The following is a 19,968-nucleotide window of genomic DNA, read 5'->3' on the forward strand; positions in this document are numbered from 1 at the left end:
CTCTTTACAACATGTCCAAAGTATGTTAGATGGAGCCTCAGAATCCTTGCCTCCAAGGAGCCACCCAGTTTAACCCTTTCCAGGACGAATCTGTTTGTTTTCCTAGCAGTCCATGGTACTCTCAATACTTTTCTCCAGCACCATAGCTCAAAGGCATCAATTATTCTCCTATCCTCCTTAGTGTTATAAAACAAATATATACAGGGAGCTCTCGTGGCCTAGTGACAAGAAGCTGCACTGCAATCCCAGAGGAGTGCGGTTCAAATCCACCAGATGCTCTACTGGAGAAGGAGGGGCAATCTCCTCCTGTACCAGTCAGATCTGATTTGACAGTACACACACACAAAATAATAAAATATTTTTTTTAAAACCTCAAACCAAATATGTATAAGTGATCAAATGAAAAACCAGTATGATCTGTAAACTTTCAACTCAAATGAAACAGATTTGTTGTTGTTGTTGTTAGGTGCCATTGAGTCAACTGCAACTCCTAGCCACCCTAATAACAAATGTGAACCTTGTCTTAACCATGCCAGCCTCATCATCTCTGATATACGGGAGCCCATTGCTGCAGTCAGTGTGTCAGTCCATCTCATTAAAGGTCTTTTTCTCTTTCAATGACCTTTCCAAGCATGATGTCCCTTTCAAAAGCTGCACTGGAAACATTGGCAGAAAAATAATAACCCAGGAATTGATGTGGTACCAATTGACATGTTTCAGCTAACAGACAGCAGTCCTGCATGTGCTCACCAGTTTATGCAAAGAAATTTGGAAGGCAGCTACCTTGCCAACTGACCTGAAGACATCCATATTTGTTTCCATTCCCAAGAAAGATGATCCAACTGAATATGGAAATTATCAAACAATATCATTAATAGCACATAGAATATTTCTGAAGATTATCCAAAAAATGGCTAGATCAGTATATTGACAGAGAACTGCCAGAAGTTCACGCTGGGTTTAGAAGAGGCCATAGTACCAGGGATAGTATTACTGATGTCAGCTGGATCCTGGCTGTAAGAAAATACCAGAAGAATGTCTATTTGTGCTTTATTATTATGAAAAGGCATTTGACTATGTTGATCATAAAAAAACCATGACTAACATTGAGAAAAATAGGCATCACAGAACATGTAACTATGCTCATATTAAACCTATAATCTAGACCAAGAAGCAATTGTCTGAATGGATCAAGGGAACACCACTGCATGGTTTAAAATTAAGAAAGGTGATTGTCAGGGTTGTATCCTTTCTCCATACCTGTATTCTGAACAAAACATTCAAGAAGCTGGACTCTATGAAGAAGACTGTGTCATCAGAATAGGACGAAGACTCATCAACAACCTGTGCTATGCAGATAATATAACCTTGCTTGCTGAAAGTGAGTAGGACTTAAAATGCTTGTTGCAGAAGATCAAAGACTGCAGCCTTCAATATAGATTGTATCTCAACATCATGAAGACAAAAATCCTCACTACTTCGGCGAGAGAAGTGAAGCAATGAATGAATGGAAATCCCAAATCTCTGTAAATTCTCATTAAAATTATTTTTTAAAAAAATCTTCACCACTAGACAGATAAACAATATCAGGACAGACTGAAAAAAACTGAAGTTGTCAACAATTTCTTCTTACTTGGATCCTTACAGTAAACATCCTTTGTACCAGCAGTCATGAGATCAAGAGGTGCATTGCCTTAAGCAAGCCGGCTGTCAGGGACCTCTCCAAATTACTGAGAATTGATGTCAGTTTGAAGACTAATGTGAACCTGATTCAGGCCATGTTCTTTTCAGTCAGTTGTTAAACATCTGAACACTGAACAGTGAATAAGGATAGACCAAGAACCAGATGTCCGAATGGAGCAAGGGAACAGAAGAATTGATGCCTTTGAGCTTTGGTGCTGGATAAGAGTACTGAGCGGACCTTCAAAAAACAAATCGGTATGTCTTGGAGAGGGTACAGCGTGCTCCTTGAAGGCAAGGATGACAAAGCTTCATTTCATGTATTTTGGGCATATTGTTAGGTGAGGCTATTCCTTGGAAAGCGACATCATGCTTGGGAAAGTGGAGGGGCAGAGAGAGAGAGAGGAAAACCCATAACCAGAAGGACTGACACAGTGATTGTGCCAATGGGCTCAAGTGTGTCAGAGATTATGAGGATGGCACAGGATAGGGCAGGGTTCAGATCTGCTGTTCCTAGGGTTGCTGTGAGTCTTACTTGACTCAACAGCACCAAACAACAACATCAACCACATGCCCAAAGTATGAGACAAAGCTTTGCTATCCTTACCTTTAAAGAACATTCTGGCTGCAATTTCTCCAAGACCTATGTATTTATTCTTTTAGCAGTCCATGAAATCTTCAGTTCTCTTTGGAAATTTGATGGAAGGTCACTCACTATGAGTCAGAATTGACTCAACAGCAGTGCGCTGGTGACTTACTGGATAAGGAGAGGGCAGTGCGCTGGTGACTTACTGGATAAGGAGAGGGCAAAGGCAGATGGTGAGACTTCTGTCTATGAGAGGAGGAACGGGGAAAGTTTGGGCCCCGTTCAGGACTGCTGGGGAACTGGAGGACCCAACACCAACCACCCTCTCTCCCCTTTCCTGCAGGTGTTCAGTGACATCGGTGCCATCCAGAGCCTGAAACGCTTGGTCTCCTACTCCACCAACGGCACTACATCGGCACTGGCCAAGCGCGCATTGCGCCTGCTGGGCGAGGAGGTGCCACGGCCCATCTTGCCCTGCGTGGCCAGCTGGAAGGAGGCCGAGGTCCAAATGTGGCTGCAGCAGATCAGCTTCTCCCAGTACTGCGAGAGCTTCCGGGTAAAGTCACCGAGGCGGTGGAGGTCTCCCCTGAATCTGATCGGGTACATCCCTGAGCCTCCTGGCCGCTAGGGGGCGCCCTAAGGCCCTGCACAAAGGCAACAGCGCCCCCTGCCGACCACCATCCCCCACCCCGGCTCCACGATACTCTGCTGGTGGAGAACCCGTACTCTCGGCTCTGATCTGAGCCCTAGCCACATCTTTCTGCCATTGCTTAACATGCAGTGCAATCCCCAAAATTCTTGGTTCGAATCCGAGACAAGGATGGGCACTCAATCTCCTTTCATGCGATTTACTGTCTCTGAACATCCGCTGAAGAGTCAGCTATGGGTCGGCTCTGACTCGATGGCACAGAACAACAACCTTCCGAAACTTGCATTTGGGGTGCAAACACTGAGGAGGAGCCCCTTGTTTACATCTGACTCCCTCCTCCAGGAGCAGCAGGTAGATGGCGATCTGCTTCTGCGCCTCACGGAGGAAGAGCTCCAGAGAGACCTGGGCATGAAGTCGGGCATCACCCGCAAGAGGTACAGAGCCTCCCGTCCAGCTATGGTCAGTCAGCCTTAACGAAATGCCCCCTCCGCCACAGGCCAGTCCTCTGTCAAGACCTGAGCATCCTCTTCCTCCACGGGATGCAGGTTCTTTAGGGAGCTCACGGAGCTCAAGACCTTCGCCAGCTACGCGACGTGTGACCGCAGCAACTTGGCAGACTGGCTGGGCAGCCTGGACCCGCGCTTCCGCCAGTACACGTACGGCCTGGTCAGCTGCGGCCTGGACCGCTCCCTGCTGCACCGCGTGTCCGAGCAGCAGCTCCTGGAGGACTGCGGCGTCCGCGTGGGCGTGCACCGCACCCGCATCATCTCCGCGGCTAGAGGTCAGCCTGCCCCCGGGAGACCCAGGCCCGCCTGCAGCCGGAAGAGGAGGCCTCAGAGCCTCTGGCCATTTGTTGAGCACAAGAGCCTTGTCTACTGGGCTCTGGAATGTGAGGGTGAAAGAAGATCCCGGTTTGAAATAAGGATGAGTGTGAAGCAAGTATTTAAAGAGCCCATGGCAGGTGGTTCTAGGGAACCATGGGGTCACAGAGGAAACACTGTGAAGTATAGATTTTCAAGATGAGGGGATGGATGCTTGAACAAATCTTGAACGTATTGAGGGAAGGAAGTCCCGACAGGAGGTAGGGCCCTCTAGAGAGAAGGAACAATTTGTATAAAGAAGTGTAGAGGTTTATGGAGCTTGGAGGCTGAATGGGAAGTCGGGAAGATTATCCTAATAGCCAGCGGCTGACAAGGCCCAGATTGTGGAGGTGCTTTATGAGATCTGAGTAGATTCTGAGTTCCAACAACCCCGCCTTTCATTTGCTGAGACTTCTTGTTACGTGCACTGAATTAATTTTGGGATTCTAATAACGCCGGGAAAATAGATCGAGACCCTGCTTCCTCACATCACTGCTATGTTCAAGCGCATTGCTGTAATCACTGTGCCAGTCCATCTTGTGGTGGTGGGTTGTTGGGTTTTTTTCTGACTTAATTTTATTTCAATTATACAGGCTGGGTTTAGAAGGGGTCGTGGTACTAGGGATATTGTAGCTGATGTTAGATGGATCTTAGCTGAAAGCAGAGAATACCAGAAGAATGTCTATCTGTGTTTCATTGATTATGCAAAGGCATTTGACTGCGTGGATCATAACAAACTGTGGCTGACTCTGAGAAGACTGGAAATCCCAGAACATTTAATCGTGCTAATGCGAAACCTATACTTGGACCAAGAGGCAGTAGTCAGAACAGAGCAGGGCAACACTGCATGGTTCAAAATTGGGAAGAGTGTAGCCAGGGATGTGTCCTGTCTCTGTACCTTTTCAACCTGTATGCGGAGCAGATTATCCGAGAGGCTGGGCTCTATGAGGAGAAGTGTGGCGTTAGGATTGGTGGACGATCTATCAACAATCTGCATTATGCAGATGACACAACCCTGCTCGCTGAAACTGAGGAGGACCTCATGCACTTACTGCAGAGGGTCAAGGACTGCAGCCTTCAATATGGACTGAGGCTCAATATCAAGAAGACAAAAATTCTCACCACTGGACCAATTGGTAGCATCAGGATGGATGGTGAAGAGATTGAGATTGTTCACAGCTTCAGTTTGCTTGGCTCTACAGTCAACACTCTTGGCACCAGTAGCCAGGAAATCAAAAAACGTATTGCGATGGGAAAGTCTGTGGTTAGGGACCTCTCCAAAGTGCTGAAGAGCAGCAGTGGTGTCTCTCTGGAGACTAAGGTGTGCCTGATACAGGCCATGGTTTTTGTAATCACTTGTTATGCATCAGAGAGTTGGACAATGACTAGGGAGGATAGAAGGAGAATTGACGCCTTTAAGCTGTGGTGCTGGAGAAGAGTACTGAATGTACCATGGACTGCCAAGAAAACAAACAGATTCATCCTAGAGAAGGTTAAACCAGGCTGCTCCTTGGAGGCAAGGATTCTGGGGCTTCGCCTGACATACTTTGGACATGTTGTAAGGAGAAACAGGTCTTTGGAGAGGAACATCATGCTGGGCAGAGTGGAGGGACAGCGCAGGAGGGGAAGACCCTCTATGAGGTGGATTGATTCAGTGACTGGGGTAATCGGGATGGGTGTGTCAGAGGCAATGAGATTGGCACAGGACAGAGCAGGGTTTAGGGCTGTTGTACATAGGGTCGCTATGAGTCGCAAGCAACTCGACGGCACATAACAAGAACAACAACAATACAAAAACCATTATGTGGTGGCCACAGCTGGAGCCTGGTGGTTTTTTTGTTTTTTTTTGTTGTTGTTTGGTTTTGGGTTCCCTCCCTCCAATCCATCTTGTTGAGGGTCTTTTTTATGCTGACCTTCTACTTTTCCCAGCATTGTGTCTTCAACTACTATTTATTGGGCAATTATTGAATACTAACTTTTAAATGAATATTGTTGATCCGTATACCTATTCTATGCTGTAGGCATTTTTTAAAAAAAAAAATTTAAAGAAAAAAAGAAGCTCTATTGGCTTAGTGGCAAGAAGCTGTGATGCAATCCTGAAGGCACACAGTTTGAGGCCACCAACTGCTTCACAGGAGAAGGATGGGCAATCTCCTGTGTGATTAACTGTCTCTGAAAACCTGCTGGAAGGTCATCCGTGGGCCAGTTCTGACTCTGTGGTACACAACAACAACAACAACAACACTTTAACTTGAAAGAGTTTAGTTCAAGGAGCTTAAAAAAATAATATGTATCTATAGTCCTGGAGTGGCTACTACTTCTTAAACGCCTCTGGAAACTCTATGAACTTTGATAAATGTCAGTAGTTATAGAAAGGCCTCAGGCCTTTTGTTCATAGGGTCACTATGAGTCGTGCTTGACTCGAAGGCACTCAACAACAATAACAACAACAACAACAAAGCAAAGATCATTCCGTTCCATCATGGATATCTGTTTCAAGGATGATACGAAGATATGAGGAGTTTAAATAAATTTTAAGGTTATAAAAGCCATTAAACAACAACTGTGACTTGAACCCATGACTTTCTGTTTCATAAACAGACAAATGTTGTTTGTGGTTAAGTTGAATATTAGGAGAAAATAGATTATTTTTTTATCTATTAATTGAGACCTGACAAGGAACAAAGGCTTGAGTTTTACCCTCAATCTTGTGCTTTAGTCAAAGCTGCTTAGATTTTGTTGTTTTTATATTATAGTTTTGAGTAAAAACTCCTATGATTTCTTCTCTCTCTCTCTCTCTCTCAACAAGAGGTTCTTATGGCTAAAATAGCTTACAAACACCTTCTCTATGGAGTAGGAAGTCACTGTTATTGCTGATGAGTTGGAATTAATGGCTGACCCTTCAGTGGGTTGCCGAGGCTGTAAATTCGCATAGAAGGAGTTTGTCCATTTTTCTCACATGGAGCTACTGGTGGGTTTGAACCTCCAGAGAAGAGTGACCCTTGGTTTACTATCACAATTTCCTGTGGTCTCCCAGAGTTCCCTTTCCAATTTTTAAGTGGGGAGCACTTGCTCAGATATGGGTCTTAAGAAGATCCCTTTGGTAGCTGCAGAAAATGTTAGGCTGGGCAAGTGTGAATTTGGGGAGACCAATGAGGAAGATTGCAGTCTTCAGCCTAGATTACATCTCAATATCAAGAGAACAGGTACTCACCACAAGGTCAACAGTCAACATCATAATAGATGGAGGAAAGATTAAAGCTGTCAGTGATCTCATCTTGCTTGGATCAACAATCAACACTGGCAGTCAGGAAATCAAGATATACATTGTATAAGGAAAGTTCAAGATCTCTCCAAAATACTTAAAAGCAATGATGTCAGTTTGAAGATGAAGATGTGCCTAATTCAGGCCATGGTCTTCACAATCACCTGCTACACTTCAGAGAGCTGGACAATGAATAAGGATAACTGAAGAATTGATGCCTTCGAATTGTGGTGCTGGAGAAGAGTACTGAATATCCTATGGACTGCCAAAAGAACAAACAGAAATGTCTTAGAGAAAGAACAGCCCGAATGTTCCTTGCAGATAAAGATGATGAAACTTTGTCTCTCATACTTTGGGCATGTTGCTAGGTGAGGGACATCATTCTTGGAAAGATGAAGGGCCAGTGAAGGAGAGAAAGACTCCCAGTGAGATACATGGACATAGTGATGGCAGCAAGGGGCTAGAGATTATGTCAGTGATGATGAGGAAGGCACACGATAGGGCAGGGTCCGTATCTCTTGTTCACAGGGTCGCTGTGAGTCGTACTTGACTCAATGGCACCTAACAACAACAGTGAAGAAGCTGAAATTGAAAGGTAGGGTGTTTCATAGGTAGAATCCATAGAGCACAGCACCTGACTGAGGGCTGAATGTCAGTGTCTTGAGGGTAGGATTTGTCTGTTCACTGCTGTATCTAAGAATAGAGATACGGTGCACAGAAATACTTAATAACTATTTCTTGAATGAATGGATGAGATGTAGGAATTGAAGCTGATACCAGGTGTTGGGACTTTGCAAGAAAAAATATGAATGAGGGAGTTTGGGTAGGTCTGAATTTAGAAACAGGGCAGGAGAGAGATGTATCAATGTCTCCCAAATACACTGCCTGCCTCATGAAAGGGGTTTACTAATGATTAGCATCCTTCCTTCCTGTAGTCTCAGTTTCCTCAGCTGCAAAATGGGGATAACTTACTTGTATGCCCAATTGCTCCATTTCTGTGATCCTTTTCTGAGCAAGTCCCACCCTAGTGCCTTGGCTGGAATGATAGGACCAGGCCCCCAGGTGATGATGTGTCTCGTGGTAAGTGATGGAGAATGCCCATCTTCAGCATGTTGTCTCTTATCCACTGCAGAAATGCTCCATTCTCCACTGCCCTGCACGGTCAGCAAGCCCAGTGGGGATGCCCCAGATGTCTTCATCAGCTACCGTCGGAATTCGGGTTCCCAACTGGCCAGGTGAGGAGGGGCAGGTAGGCAGCCTGGGGCTCTGGGCCAGGACCAAGACAGTGACCTGAGACCTCTTCACAGCCTCCTGAAGGTGCACCTGCAGCTGCACGGCTTCAGTGTATTTATTGATGTGGAGAAGCTAGAAGCAGGCAAGTTCGAGGACAAGCTCATCCAGAGTGTCATGGATGCTCGGAACTTTGTGCTGGTGCTGTCGGCCGGGGCACTGGACAAATGCATGCAGGACCATGACTGCAAGGACTGGGTGCACAAGGTAGGTGTGGCCTGAGCCTCTGTGGTCCCTGCAGTAGTCGTAGCTATGGAACAGGGGCCACTTCTTATCTTTTCTCATCTACACACCCTGGTAACAATTAAGTGCAAAGCTCCTTCCTGGCTCAGCTGGAAGTTAGGAGCCATAGCTTCAGCTGTGATGAAGAGACTAAATCACTCAAGTTTCCTGAGCTCAGTTTTCTCATTTGCAAAATGGGGACAGTTTACTCATTGCTACAGAGCAATGATGTCACCTAAGGCATGCTGGACCCCAACCATAGTACTTTCTGTAAGAGGCTTGTGAGAACATAGTCTTTAAAGACTTGTACTGGTTGGTGACCCAAAGGCTGAGCCTCTCTGTAGATTGAAATCCATTAGCAGCTCAAAGGAAGGCAAATTGCTTGCTATGCAATTTATGGCATTGGAAACCCAATGGAGGATCAGCTATGAGTTGGTTCTAACTCAAGGCGATGACTGTTTATTCTTTTTTGTGTTTTGATTCATGTGCATACAAAAGTTGGGAAAGAAATAAGGAAGATCAAAGACTAAGTGAAGCCTTTGGGTTATGGTGTTGGGGAAGAGTATTGAGTATACCATGGATTTCCAAAAGAAAAGAAATGATTGTCTTGGGAAAAATTGCAGTCAGAATGTTCCTTCAAAGTGAGGATGTCAAGACTTCTTCTCACACACTTTGGGCAGGTTACTAGCAGGAGCCAGTCCCTAAACAAAGAAAGTAGGGAGTCATCGAACAAGGAGACCCTCAGTGAAATGATAAGGTGGCAGCAGTTGTGAAGAGGGCACGTGTCCGGGCAGTGTCTTTCTGTGTACAGAGGGTCACTTAAGTTAAGGCTGACTTGGTGGCACTTAACAACAACGACATCACTTTTTACTTGTAGGGTTGTTGTTCGGTTCAGAAAGAGAGATGAAAATGGTTTTGAAAATAAGCTCTGTAAGGGCAGGTGGTCAGGAGAGCATTGACAAGCAGAGTGAAATGGCTGAGCACAAGGCTGTGAACTTGCGTTTGGCTCTAACCTTCATCAAGGTACTTAATCCCAAAGAATGTTGTATTTTCTACTGAAAATGGCAATAATAATAGCCCTGATTTCTTAGAACAGTGTTGGAAGGATTAAAAGAACAAAGTTTTTGAAGAGCATAATAGAGTGTTTGGCCCATGGTAAGCTGCCCAATAACAGCAGCAATTGTTAAGTGCTGTCGAGTCGCTTGCGACTCATAGCGACCCTATGTACAACAGCCCTACACCTGTTCTGTCCTGTGCCAATCTTATTGTTTCTGACACGCCTGTCTCTATTACCCCAGTGACTGAATCAATCATCTCATTGAGGGTCTTCCTCTCCTGCACTGTCCCTCCACCCTCCCAAGCATGACATCCCTCTCCAAGGACTGGTCCCGCCTTGCAACATGCCCAAAGTATGTCAGACGAAGCTTCAGAATCCTTGCCTCCAAGGAGCAGCCTGGCTTCACCCTCTCCAGGACAAACTTTTTTGTTCTCCTAGCAGTCCATGAAATAAATTGGTAACATAATTTTTTATGAGTACTATCACTGTATTCTCAATATTCTTCTCCAGCACCACAGCTCAAAGGCATCAATTCTCCTTCTATCCTCCTTGGTCATTGTCCAACTCTCTGATGCATAACAAGTGATTGCGAAGACCATGGCCTGTATCAGATGCACTTTAGTCTCCAGAGAGACACCATTGCTCTTCAGCACTTTGGAGAGGTCCCTAACAGCAGACTTTCCCATGGCAATGCGCCTTTTAATTTCCTGGCTGCTGGTGCCAAAAGTGTTGACTGTGGAGCCAAGCAAACTAAAGCTGTGTACAATCTCAATCTCTTCACCATCCATCCTGATGCTGCCAATTGGTCCAGTGGTAAGAATCTTTGTCTTCTTGACATTGAGCCTCAATCCATATTGGAGGCTGCAGTCCTTGACCCTATGCAGCAGGTGCTTCAGGTCCTCTTCATTTTCAGCAAGCTGGGTTGTGTCATCTGCATAACACAGATTGTTGATAAATCGTCCACCAATCTTGACCCCACATTTCTCCTCATAGAGCCCAGCCTCCCAGATAACCTGTTCTGCATATAGGTTGAAAAGGTATGGAGATAGGATGCATCCCTGGCGCACGCCCTTCCCAATTTTGAACCATGCAGTGTTCCCTTGCTCTGTTCTGACGACTGCCTCCTGGTCCAAGTATAGGTTTCGCATTAGAACGATCAAGTATTCTGGGATTCCCATCTTCTCAGAGTCAGCCATAGTTTGTTATGATCCACACAGTCAAATGCCTTTGCATAGTCAATGAAACACAGATAGACATTCCTCTGGTATTCCCTGCTTTCAGCTAAGATCCATCTAACATCAGCTACAATATCCCTAGTACCACGACCCCTTCTAAACCCAGCCTGGACTTCTGGTAGTTCTCTGTTGATGTGCTGTTCCAGTCGTTTTTGGATAATCTTCAGTAGAATCTTGCTTGCATGTGAAATCAGTGAGATTGTTCTGTAGTTTCCACATTCTTGTTGGGTCACCTTTCTTTGGGATAGGAACAAATATAGATCTCTTCCAGTCAGTTGGCCAAGTGGTTGTTCTCCAGATTTCTTGGCACAACTTGGTGAGCACATCCAGGGCAGCATCTGTTAACTGAAATATGTCAACTGAAATTGGTCAATTGGAGCCTTATTTTTTGCCATTTCCTTCAAAGCAGCCTGAAGAATACCATGGACTGCTAGAAAAACAAACAGATTTGTCCTGGAAAGGGTTAAACCGGGTGGCTCCTTGGAGGCAAGGATTCTGAGGCTCTGTCTAACATACTTTGGACATGTTGTGAGGAGAGACCGGTCCTTGGAGAAGGACATCATGCTTGGGAGGGTGGAGGGACAGCGCAGGAGGGGAAGACCCTCTATGAGGTGGATTGATTCAGTGACTGGGATACTCGGGATGGGAGTGTCAGAGACAGTGCGATTGGCACAGGACAGAGCAGAGTTTAGGGCTGTTGTACATAGGGTCACTATGAGTCGCAAGCGACTCGACGGCACATAACAACAACAACAACTATCACTGTTTCGTTATATCATCAGTGTTTGGCATATAGGAAGCTCCTGTGGCCTATAAGAAGCTATGCTGCAATCCTGCCAGCTGCCCTTTGGGAGAATGAGTGATCTCTTCCCGTGCAATTTACTGCCTCTGAAAATGCTCTAGAAGCTCTAGCTGTGGGTTGATTTTGGCTCCACGCAGACAACACAGCAACACGACCACTGTTTAATTGTATCATCAGTGTTTGGCATATTGTTGTTGAATAGCATCAAGCTGGAACCGACCCATATCTGACCCTTTGGTGTGTTTTCACAGGCAGTAAATTACACAGGAGGAGATTGCCAGTCCTGCTCCTGTGAAGCAGTTGGTGGATTTGAACCCCATGCCTTGGGGATTGTAGCGCAGCTTCTTACTACTAGGCCATGAGATAGTAACTGAATGTAGTAGCTGCTTGGGTAAATTACATCTGCAGGTTTATAGTTAATATTTTTTAGACTTATAATTATAGATGTGTTATAACAAAAGGAAACCAATTAGAATCAACCGAAGGAAGTGATATGTGGAGTGAGGTCTGGGATGGTTCCCCATTGCCAGCCTCTCATATTCCAGAAACAGAGATATGCTGCTCTCCCACATGTAGCATTGTTTTTAATCAACTAGGAAGTTCTTGGAGCTTCCATCCCCACAACCTTTATTGGCTTCATTGTCCAGTCATGATCGAGGCCACATTGTGTTTACATGGCAGGGAGCTTGTTGTGTAACATCGGCAAGTTATTAATCATTAATAAATCAGTGGGAAGGAACTGGGATTAAAGCTAAGGACTGCAGTAGCCCTTTGAGATGAGGCCTTTGTCCTCTGGCAGCAGGGGACACAACAACATGCCCAGAGTGACTAGACTGTGTAAGTTGGTGTAGATATTGGGCGAAAAGGCAAGCCTACTATTACTTGCTGGAGGAGTATGGTGAAGAGAAAGAACATCAAGGGCAGGAATAATCAAGGAAGGCTGCATGAAGGAAGCAGAACTTGAGAAGAACCTTAGGAGTTTCGGCAAGTGGAAGAGGAAATCCCATGTCAGGGGAACAGCATAAATGAAGGAACAATTGATAAGAAGGTGCCAAGAGGGGAGCTCTGGTGGCCTAGTGGCAAGAAGCTGCACCGCAATCCCAAAGGCACACAGTTTGAATCCACCAGATGCTCTGCTGGAAAAGGGGGAACAATTTCCTCCTGTACCAGTCAGATCTGATTTGACGGTACACACACAAAAAATAATAGAAAATAAAATTTTCTTTTAAAAAAAGAAGGTGCCAAGAGTTAACAGCATTGGTATTGCTTTTTCCATCTTACAGATGAAGACATTGAAACTCTGAGAAGTCATTTTCCCATGGCCACACTATTGTTGTTATCAGGTGCCATCAAGATCCTTGCAACTCATGGTACTCAATATGTCCAATAGCTCTGAACCATGCCCCATCTTAAGCCAATCTTATCATCTCCGACACACCTACCCACCCCATTACCACAGTTACTGAGTCAATCCATCTCATCCAGCGTCTTCCTCTCCTGCACTGTGCCTCCATCCGTGCAAGCATGGTATCCTTCTCCAAAGGACTGGTCCCTCCTGGCAACATGCCCAAAGTATGTCAGATGGAGCTTCAAAATCCTTGATTTCAAGGAACAATGTGGTTTCACCCTCTCCACTAATGTAGAAGTCAGACAAGCTGGGTTTTGAAACCTGTCTATCTGACGCCAAAGTCCACACTCCTAGCCAGGTCCAGCACTTTGTTCCATGACCCAGAGCTGAGTGGATAAGAAGGGAGTGCTCGAAAGAGTTGGAGTCAGCTCACAGTGGCTCGTGAGAGCTGGTTGTCCCCATTTCTTCCCAACTGTATGTTCAGTGAAGCTATGCAGCAGGTGTTTCAAGTCTTCTTCACTTTGTGCAAAGTTGTGTTGTTATCTGCAAAGTGCAGGTTGCTGAGTCTTCCGCCAATTGAAAGCAGCCATGGTTGGAATATCTACACCAAGGAAATTGGCAAACACAACAAATCAGGGTTTTGATTTTTCGTTAGTTCGTTGGCTTGCTTTCCCCAAGAACGCTAGTTCCTTAGTTAGTTGATGTTGCTATAACAGAGCTCTCACGAATGGGTGGCTTTCACAAAAAGTTTATTCTCTTTCAGTTTTGTAGGCTGTAAATCTCAATTCAGAGTGCCAGCTCAACGGGTAGCCCCACCTTCCTCAGAGATGTCCCTGTGCCTTCTCCCCTGTGGAAGAGCTTTGTCTCACAGGGGCTGGGTCCAGAAGGATACATCCTCCTGGCAGTTATTTCATGGTGGTGCTGAGCGTCCCCCAAATCTTCCTTTCCTCCTCTTTTATCTCTAATGAGCTATACAAAAGGTATTATTGGCAACACCCTAGGGGAACTCCCTTTATATCCAATTATGGTTGGGTTGCATTCCACCTTTAAACCTTCTACCACTATTTGGCTTATCAGATCACAGGGGGCCATTACATAGCTTCCCCATTATATGTATGTATTTTGGGGAAGCAAAATTAAATCCATGACAACTAGTTACTAAACCTTTACCAGCACACCACCTGTTGGCCAAGAACCGTATATAACCAGGCTGTGGAGCATCTAGAGGCAGGGAGAAAACTTGTGTTTAAAATGCTGGGGGGTGGGGGGCAGGAAGTGCAGGAAAGAGGTGATGCTGGGCCAGTGGGTTTATTGGCAGTGGGAAAGGTGGTCAACCCCAGAAGCCAGGTAGGAAGGGCAGAGAATCAAAACTGTTTGGGGAAGGGACACACTGGGCCGGGAGACCTCCTGAAGAAACAGAGATGATGGTCCAGACAAGCTGAAAGACAACTGCTCTGTGTGTGTGTGTGTGTGTGTGTGTGTGTGTGAGAGAGAGAGAGAGAGAGAGAGAAGTTGTTAAGTATCACTCAGTCATAGACGACTCATAGCAATCCTATGAACAAAAGACCTGAACCCTTGTATAGCTTTCATTGTTTCTCCAAGATCATTGAGTTTCCTTAGGCAAGCTATTTCCAAGCCTATTTTAATCGTAGAGCTCCACCAAACACTTTTACACATCAGAGTCACAGTTTTTAACATCACAGCAACCAAGAGTTACCTCTGTACAGCAAATGGACAGACCAGTGCTATATCACTTAGAAGAATGTTTGATCAAAAACAATTAAAACCACGCCCACGGGCCACAGATTAGCATGGTAGCATAACTTTCTATCCATGAGGCCAACAGTGAATGCCAGTGAATTCCATAAGAGGTCAGACTTCTTCCTGTTTCCCATGCATCCTGGTACATAAATCCATGCTTGACATCAAGTTGGGCTTTTGAGACATTTATGATATAGTTGAGTTAATGATTAAACAAATGAGTGCTTCTGATGGAGCTGGAACTAAGATTACTGGGGCAACTTTCCTCTAGGTTTACCTGGCCTGAAGGCCTGTCTAGCTCTAATCAAGTTTCATTCTTAACTAGCTGAGTGATCCTGAACAAACCATTATCCTGTAACTTCCGCATCTATGCCATGAGTGGTTTGGGCTGTCTTTGCTTCTCTTCTCTCTCATTGGTGAAACGAATGTCTAAAGATTCCTACAGTTCTGCAGAGTAGAAATTCATCCAGATGCTCAGCAGAGAGGCCGAAAAGGTCCTAGATTTGCAAGCAGAAGGCTCAAGTCAGAGGCTTGGTCCCTCATGGGCCAGGCATGTTTGTGTGACTTGGGAAAAACCCTTTCCCTTCACCAGGCTCTCTTCTTCTCACTGGTCAAGTTGAAGAGGCTCCCCGAAGCCAGTCAAGGCCAGAGTTATGCAGGTTCTCCCCCCACCCCGAGGCTCCCTCCCTGCATGAGGGTGCTGCGAACCCATCCTCCAAGCAGAAGGGGTGGAGGGAGGAGACAGGCGAGGTGCGGGCTTTGCCTTGGACCAATCTCAGCAGCCCCATTATCCATCATCCCTTCTCAGGTGTTTTAAGTACTTAATTGCCTCTGATTTTAAAACTCTTTTCCCCGAAGCCACATTTAGTGGGTGATCAATATAGAAAACCACAAGTGAGCCATACTCGGGCAAGTCCAGTCCCTGCGGTTTCCCCTTGAAAGGAAAAGAAACAATCAATATGCACTTAGCAGAGCAGCCACTAATAGTAAGCTGTCCTCGGAACAATCTTGGGAGGTAGGTTTTACACTCCTCATCTTCAGAGGAGGAAGTGATAATGCCTAATATTTATTAGGGGAGCTGTGGTGGCGTAATCTGCAGTGAGTTGCCCTGTTAACCCAATGACCACACTACTCCAGCGGTTCGAACCCACCAGTGTCTCCTCAGGAAAAAGATGAAAAGTCTCCTCTCCTTACGATTTATGGTCTTATAAACCCGATGGAGGGTTGCTATGAATTGGAACCAATTTGAAGATGGTGCATTTTTAGTCTGGTTGAGTAGTTAGGCCCTGTTCTAAACACTTTGCACAGAATAACACAGTTGTCTTCTGTGTAGAATGTAAAAATATCACATAAATAAACCCCCCACTTTTCTTTTCTGATACCAGCTGCCACGTGCTGCTGCACGTGCTGCTGCAGTAGGAACCCAGTGCTGTAAGAGCCTCTTCTGCCCCTGGCCACCTGGAGCTAGGTCAGAGCTCACACGTTGGCAGGGCACTGCCCTGAAGAGAGCCAAACAGAAAACAGCCACCAGCTCAGAGCCCACAGGAGGCCTCACTTCTGTCCCGCTGGCTACAAATTTACGGTTTCTCCTCTACCCTCTCAGGGTACCAACCGTAACTTGAAGGGTCCTTGCCTTTATGCCTGGTGGGTAAAGTACTGAAAAACTTTGGAACCAACTCCTAGCTGAGATTGCACTTCTTTCTCTCACAGAGCTGCTGGGGCTTTCAAACAGAGAAAGGCACTGCCTTTGAGTTAGCAGCAACTCCCTACACACTATACCACCAGAGCCCCCTGGTGGTAATATAGATACTAGGACAATTACCCACTAAATAAAGGAAGGTCTGGTGGCTGAGTGGTAAGGAATTGTGCTGCCAACTCAAAGGTATTCGGTTCAAATTCACCAGTTGCTCTACAAGAGCAAGGCAGTCTCCACCTGTGTAATTTTCTGCCTTTGAAAACCCATTAGACGGTCAGCTATGAGTGGGTTCTGACTTGATGGAACTCGACAACAACTGCTAATTTAAATTTGCCACAGTAGGAACCCAGTGCTATAAGAGCCTTTGATGGGGGATGTGACCTGGTCATGGAGGTGAAGGAAGACTTCCCTGAGGAAATGCTGATTAAGCCCAGATCAGGAAAATGGGTGGGCATGAGGTATCTGGAAGCACCTCTAGGCTAAGGGCATTGTAGGCTAAGGAAATAGCATGTGCTGAGGTCCCATGCAGGGAGGGAGGACGGCAAGTCCAAGAAGCTGCACGTTAGTGTGGGTGGGAGGAGGATGGAGGGGTTTGAGAAATGGGCTGCATGCCAGGACCTTGCAGGCCACATCAAGATGCAGACTTTATTCTAAGTCTGGGGTCAGATTTTCATTTTGCAACGATTATTTAGGAAAGGGACATTGTGAAGAACAAATTAGAGGAGGCAAAAGTGGACAAGGGGTGACCCTGTGGGCATGGAACAGGGGGGAGGGAGAAGAAGGTGCATGGAGCAGTGGGGAGGGAGAGGAAGGTGCATGGATTTGAGACATCAGGAAGGAGTACAGTCAAGGGCTCAGTATGAAGCACAATCACCAGGGCTCATGTGGGGATTGTGGAAAGTTAAGGTGAACCCCAGGACCAGCGTCCTGTCCTGCCTTGGGCTCAGCCTTGGCTCAGCTCTCCCAGGACCTGCCAGACCCTGGATGTGAACAAGGGTCTCTTCCTCACCTCCGTGGCCCCTCTCTGTTCTTCCTGCAGGAGATTGTGACTGCTTTGAGCTGTGGCAAGAACATTGTCCCCATCATTGATGGCTTCGAGTGGCCCGAGCCCGAGGCCCTACCTGAGGACATGCAGGCCGTGCTTACCTTCAACGGCATCAAGTGAGTCCCGAGGTCTCGGGGAATGAGGGCTGAGGTGGGAGGGTAGGGAGCAATCACCCCACGAAGCAGCAAGAGGGCAGAGGAAAGACCAATTGCCAGTATTGCCCCTGCTGAGCCCTCTGACCCAGGTGGCCTGTGCCCGCAGGTGGTCCCATGAGTACCAGGAGGCCACCATTGAGAAGATCATCCGCTTCCTGCAGGGCCGCTCCTCCCGGGATTCGTCTGGAGGCTCTGACACCAGTTTGGAGGGTGCTGCGCCCATGGGTCCAACTTAATGGCTCCCACTTCCTCAACCCAGCTGTGACCCCCATATATTCACCATCCTCCCTGGGGAAGCAGCTCCTCAGATGGCCTCTCTGGGCTGAGACAGCCTCGTCTCTTCTCAGGAACTGACTCTGTGCCTCCCCTCCCCAACCACCTGTTATCTGCAGTGGGGAGGGAAGGCAGGCTGACGGTGAGGGGTTAGGCTGGACCTCCCCTGAACCCTATTGCTACAACCAAGCCTGGGCCTACAATCAAGCCTATCTGCCATGTGCACGAGGGCCCCAGGTTGAGTTTTGGGGACAGGGTCTGCCGTACACGTCTCCATCCCCTGCCTTGATAGTAACCAGCTTGAATAGGGAGGGAGGCAGCCTCTGGCAGGAATCAGTGGAACCCTCAGTACATCTCCAGCCTAAGCACCATTACTCTGAGCCAGCTGGACATACGTGCAATGAAGGCTCCTTACCAGGCTGTGCCTGGCCTCAGCACACCACCTCCCGCCACCCTTGGCCTTGCCCTCTAACTACTCAGTGCCCTTAGCCACTGACCTATTCTTGGGGCCCCTCCCCAGTCTTTCTGAGAATCGGCCTCCTTTGCCACGTGCAGGCCACCTGAACCCTCGATCCCAGCTGGTCTGCAGATGCGACCAGCTCTGCTGCACTTCATGGGCACAGGAGTCCCCTGCCTGGGCGTGGGCAGGGAGAGGCCGTGTGATGAGGGCAGCAGACCCCTGCTACCTGAAGCCTCAGTGCTGTGTCCCAGTTGCCTCATCCAAAGCTGCTCTGGGGCAAGTTAGCCCTGAAGGTGGCAGCAGCCTGAGCAAAGGAGGTGGGGGCTTAAAGAAGGCAAGGTTGTTACAGAGGCAGTTTCTCCAACTTGAACGTGCATTCCAGCCCCCTGGGGACCTTGTTTAAAAGGCAGATTAGGGAGGAGCTCGGCATTCCCCACAAGTTCTCCAGTGAATTCATGCTCACCCCTTTATGGGAAGCAAGGCTCCACCACATAAATTCCTCACAGACCTTTCCATTTCCTAACCACTCCACTCCATGGTCTCTTTCATCATCACACTCACCTTGTCTGTTACTTTCCTACTCATTTCACAGGGGAGTTGAGGCTCAGAGAGGTGGAGTGATGGGCCCAGGTTCCTAGATGCTTAGTGACAGCTCCAAGATCCAGGCCCCCAGCCTGAGGGAACTGCTCTGGAAGGATCCTGCTGGAGGCTGGGTTAAAGGCAGGGTAGCTGTTCCAGACACCTGGATTCTCCTTTGCCCCAAAGAATCTAGCTGAAAGGGGTTGGGGGAGGTTTCAACAGCATGAGACTGGCCCAGGGGCCAGTCCCTACGAATGTCCCTATGCCCCTCCCTCCACCAAGGCAGAAGGGCAGAGGAATGTCCTCCCTCCAATAATCCAGGCCGGCTAGTGGGGTCAGCTGGAACCTGCCTGCTCCCTCCTGCCTGCCGGCAGTGAGTTTACACTTCAAAGCTGGCTCAGCTCCCAGCCCCCATCGGAGCACTGGCCAGGTCACTCCTCCCTCTTCAGCCACATCATCCAAGTCAAAGTTCTCCCTCCAGGCCTGGGAGTCCTTCCACCCCCTCCCTGACAGCTACTGCCTTCGGCTTCTGGCCCAGATCCTTAGCTCTGGCGGCACTTGGTTCTCCTGGCCTCCTTTCCTGCAACCAGACAACCCACTGGTGTCCATCCAGGCCCAGTCTCCAGGCCGATGGTGAAGGACGCAGACTGGACCTCCTCAGAACAGAGAGAATAACAACATGATGAGACTCTTCCAGTGTAGCTTTTGGCCACTTTGGACCTAGTCAATCTTGTCCCCCTGAGAATTTTATAGGCAATACTCAGGCCCCTCTGGCCCTTTTTTCTTGATATACCCCCTGCTGCTGCAGACCTCTACTACCTGGCCGTCTGGTTGATCTCTGTCCTCCTTCTCAGCATTTCTAGGGAATCAGAGATCAGACTTTAGCCCCAGCCAGAGCAGCTGCAAGGATGACCGTTCCCTAAGTGTGTTGGGGTGTGACTGCCTCACCATGACCCACAATGCACAGACCACAGCTGGGTGAGCACTGGGCCTCTCAGGCTGGTC

At 47.3% G+C, this 19,968-nt stretch overlaps 1 protein-coding gene across 1 annotated transcript in view; it reads left to right on the plus strand.

Annotated features, from left to right (window-relative positions):
- SARM1 (sterile alpha and TIR motif containing 1) overlaps positions 1-17,904 on the plus strand; it is a 28,849-nt gene extending 10,945 nt beyond the window's left edge. Inside the window, exons 3-9 of the mRNA XM_006890951.1 lie at positions 2,610-2,822; positions 3,258-3,349; positions 3,461-3,696; positions 8,173-8,275; positions 8,348-8,537; positions 17,491-17,612; positions 17,758-17,904. Coding sequence (XP_006891013.1) covers positions 2,610-2,822; positions 3,258-3,349; positions 3,461-3,696; positions 8,173-8,275; positions 8,348-8,537; positions 17,491-17,612; positions 17,758-17,887 — 1,086 coding nt within the window. The 3' untranslated portion in view covers positions 17,888-17,904. The remainder of the gene's footprint in view (positions 1-2,609; positions 2,823-3,257; positions 3,350-3,460; positions 3,697-8,172; positions 8,276-8,347; positions 8,538-17,490; positions 17,613-17,757) is intronic.
- Positions 17,905-19,968: the final 2,064 nt, after the last annotated feature.

The sequence above is a fragment of the Elephantulus edwardii genome, unplaced genomic scaffold (genome assembly GCF_000299155.1).
Source record: "Elephantulus edwardii isolate Elephantulus edwardi_28Jun2011 unplaced genomic scaffold, EleEdw1.0 scaffold00094, whole genome shotgun sequence".
Classification (NCBI taxonomy): domain Eukaryota; kingdom Metazoa; phylum Chordata; class Mammalia; order Macroscelidea; family Macroscelididae; genus Elephantulus; species Elephantulus edwardii.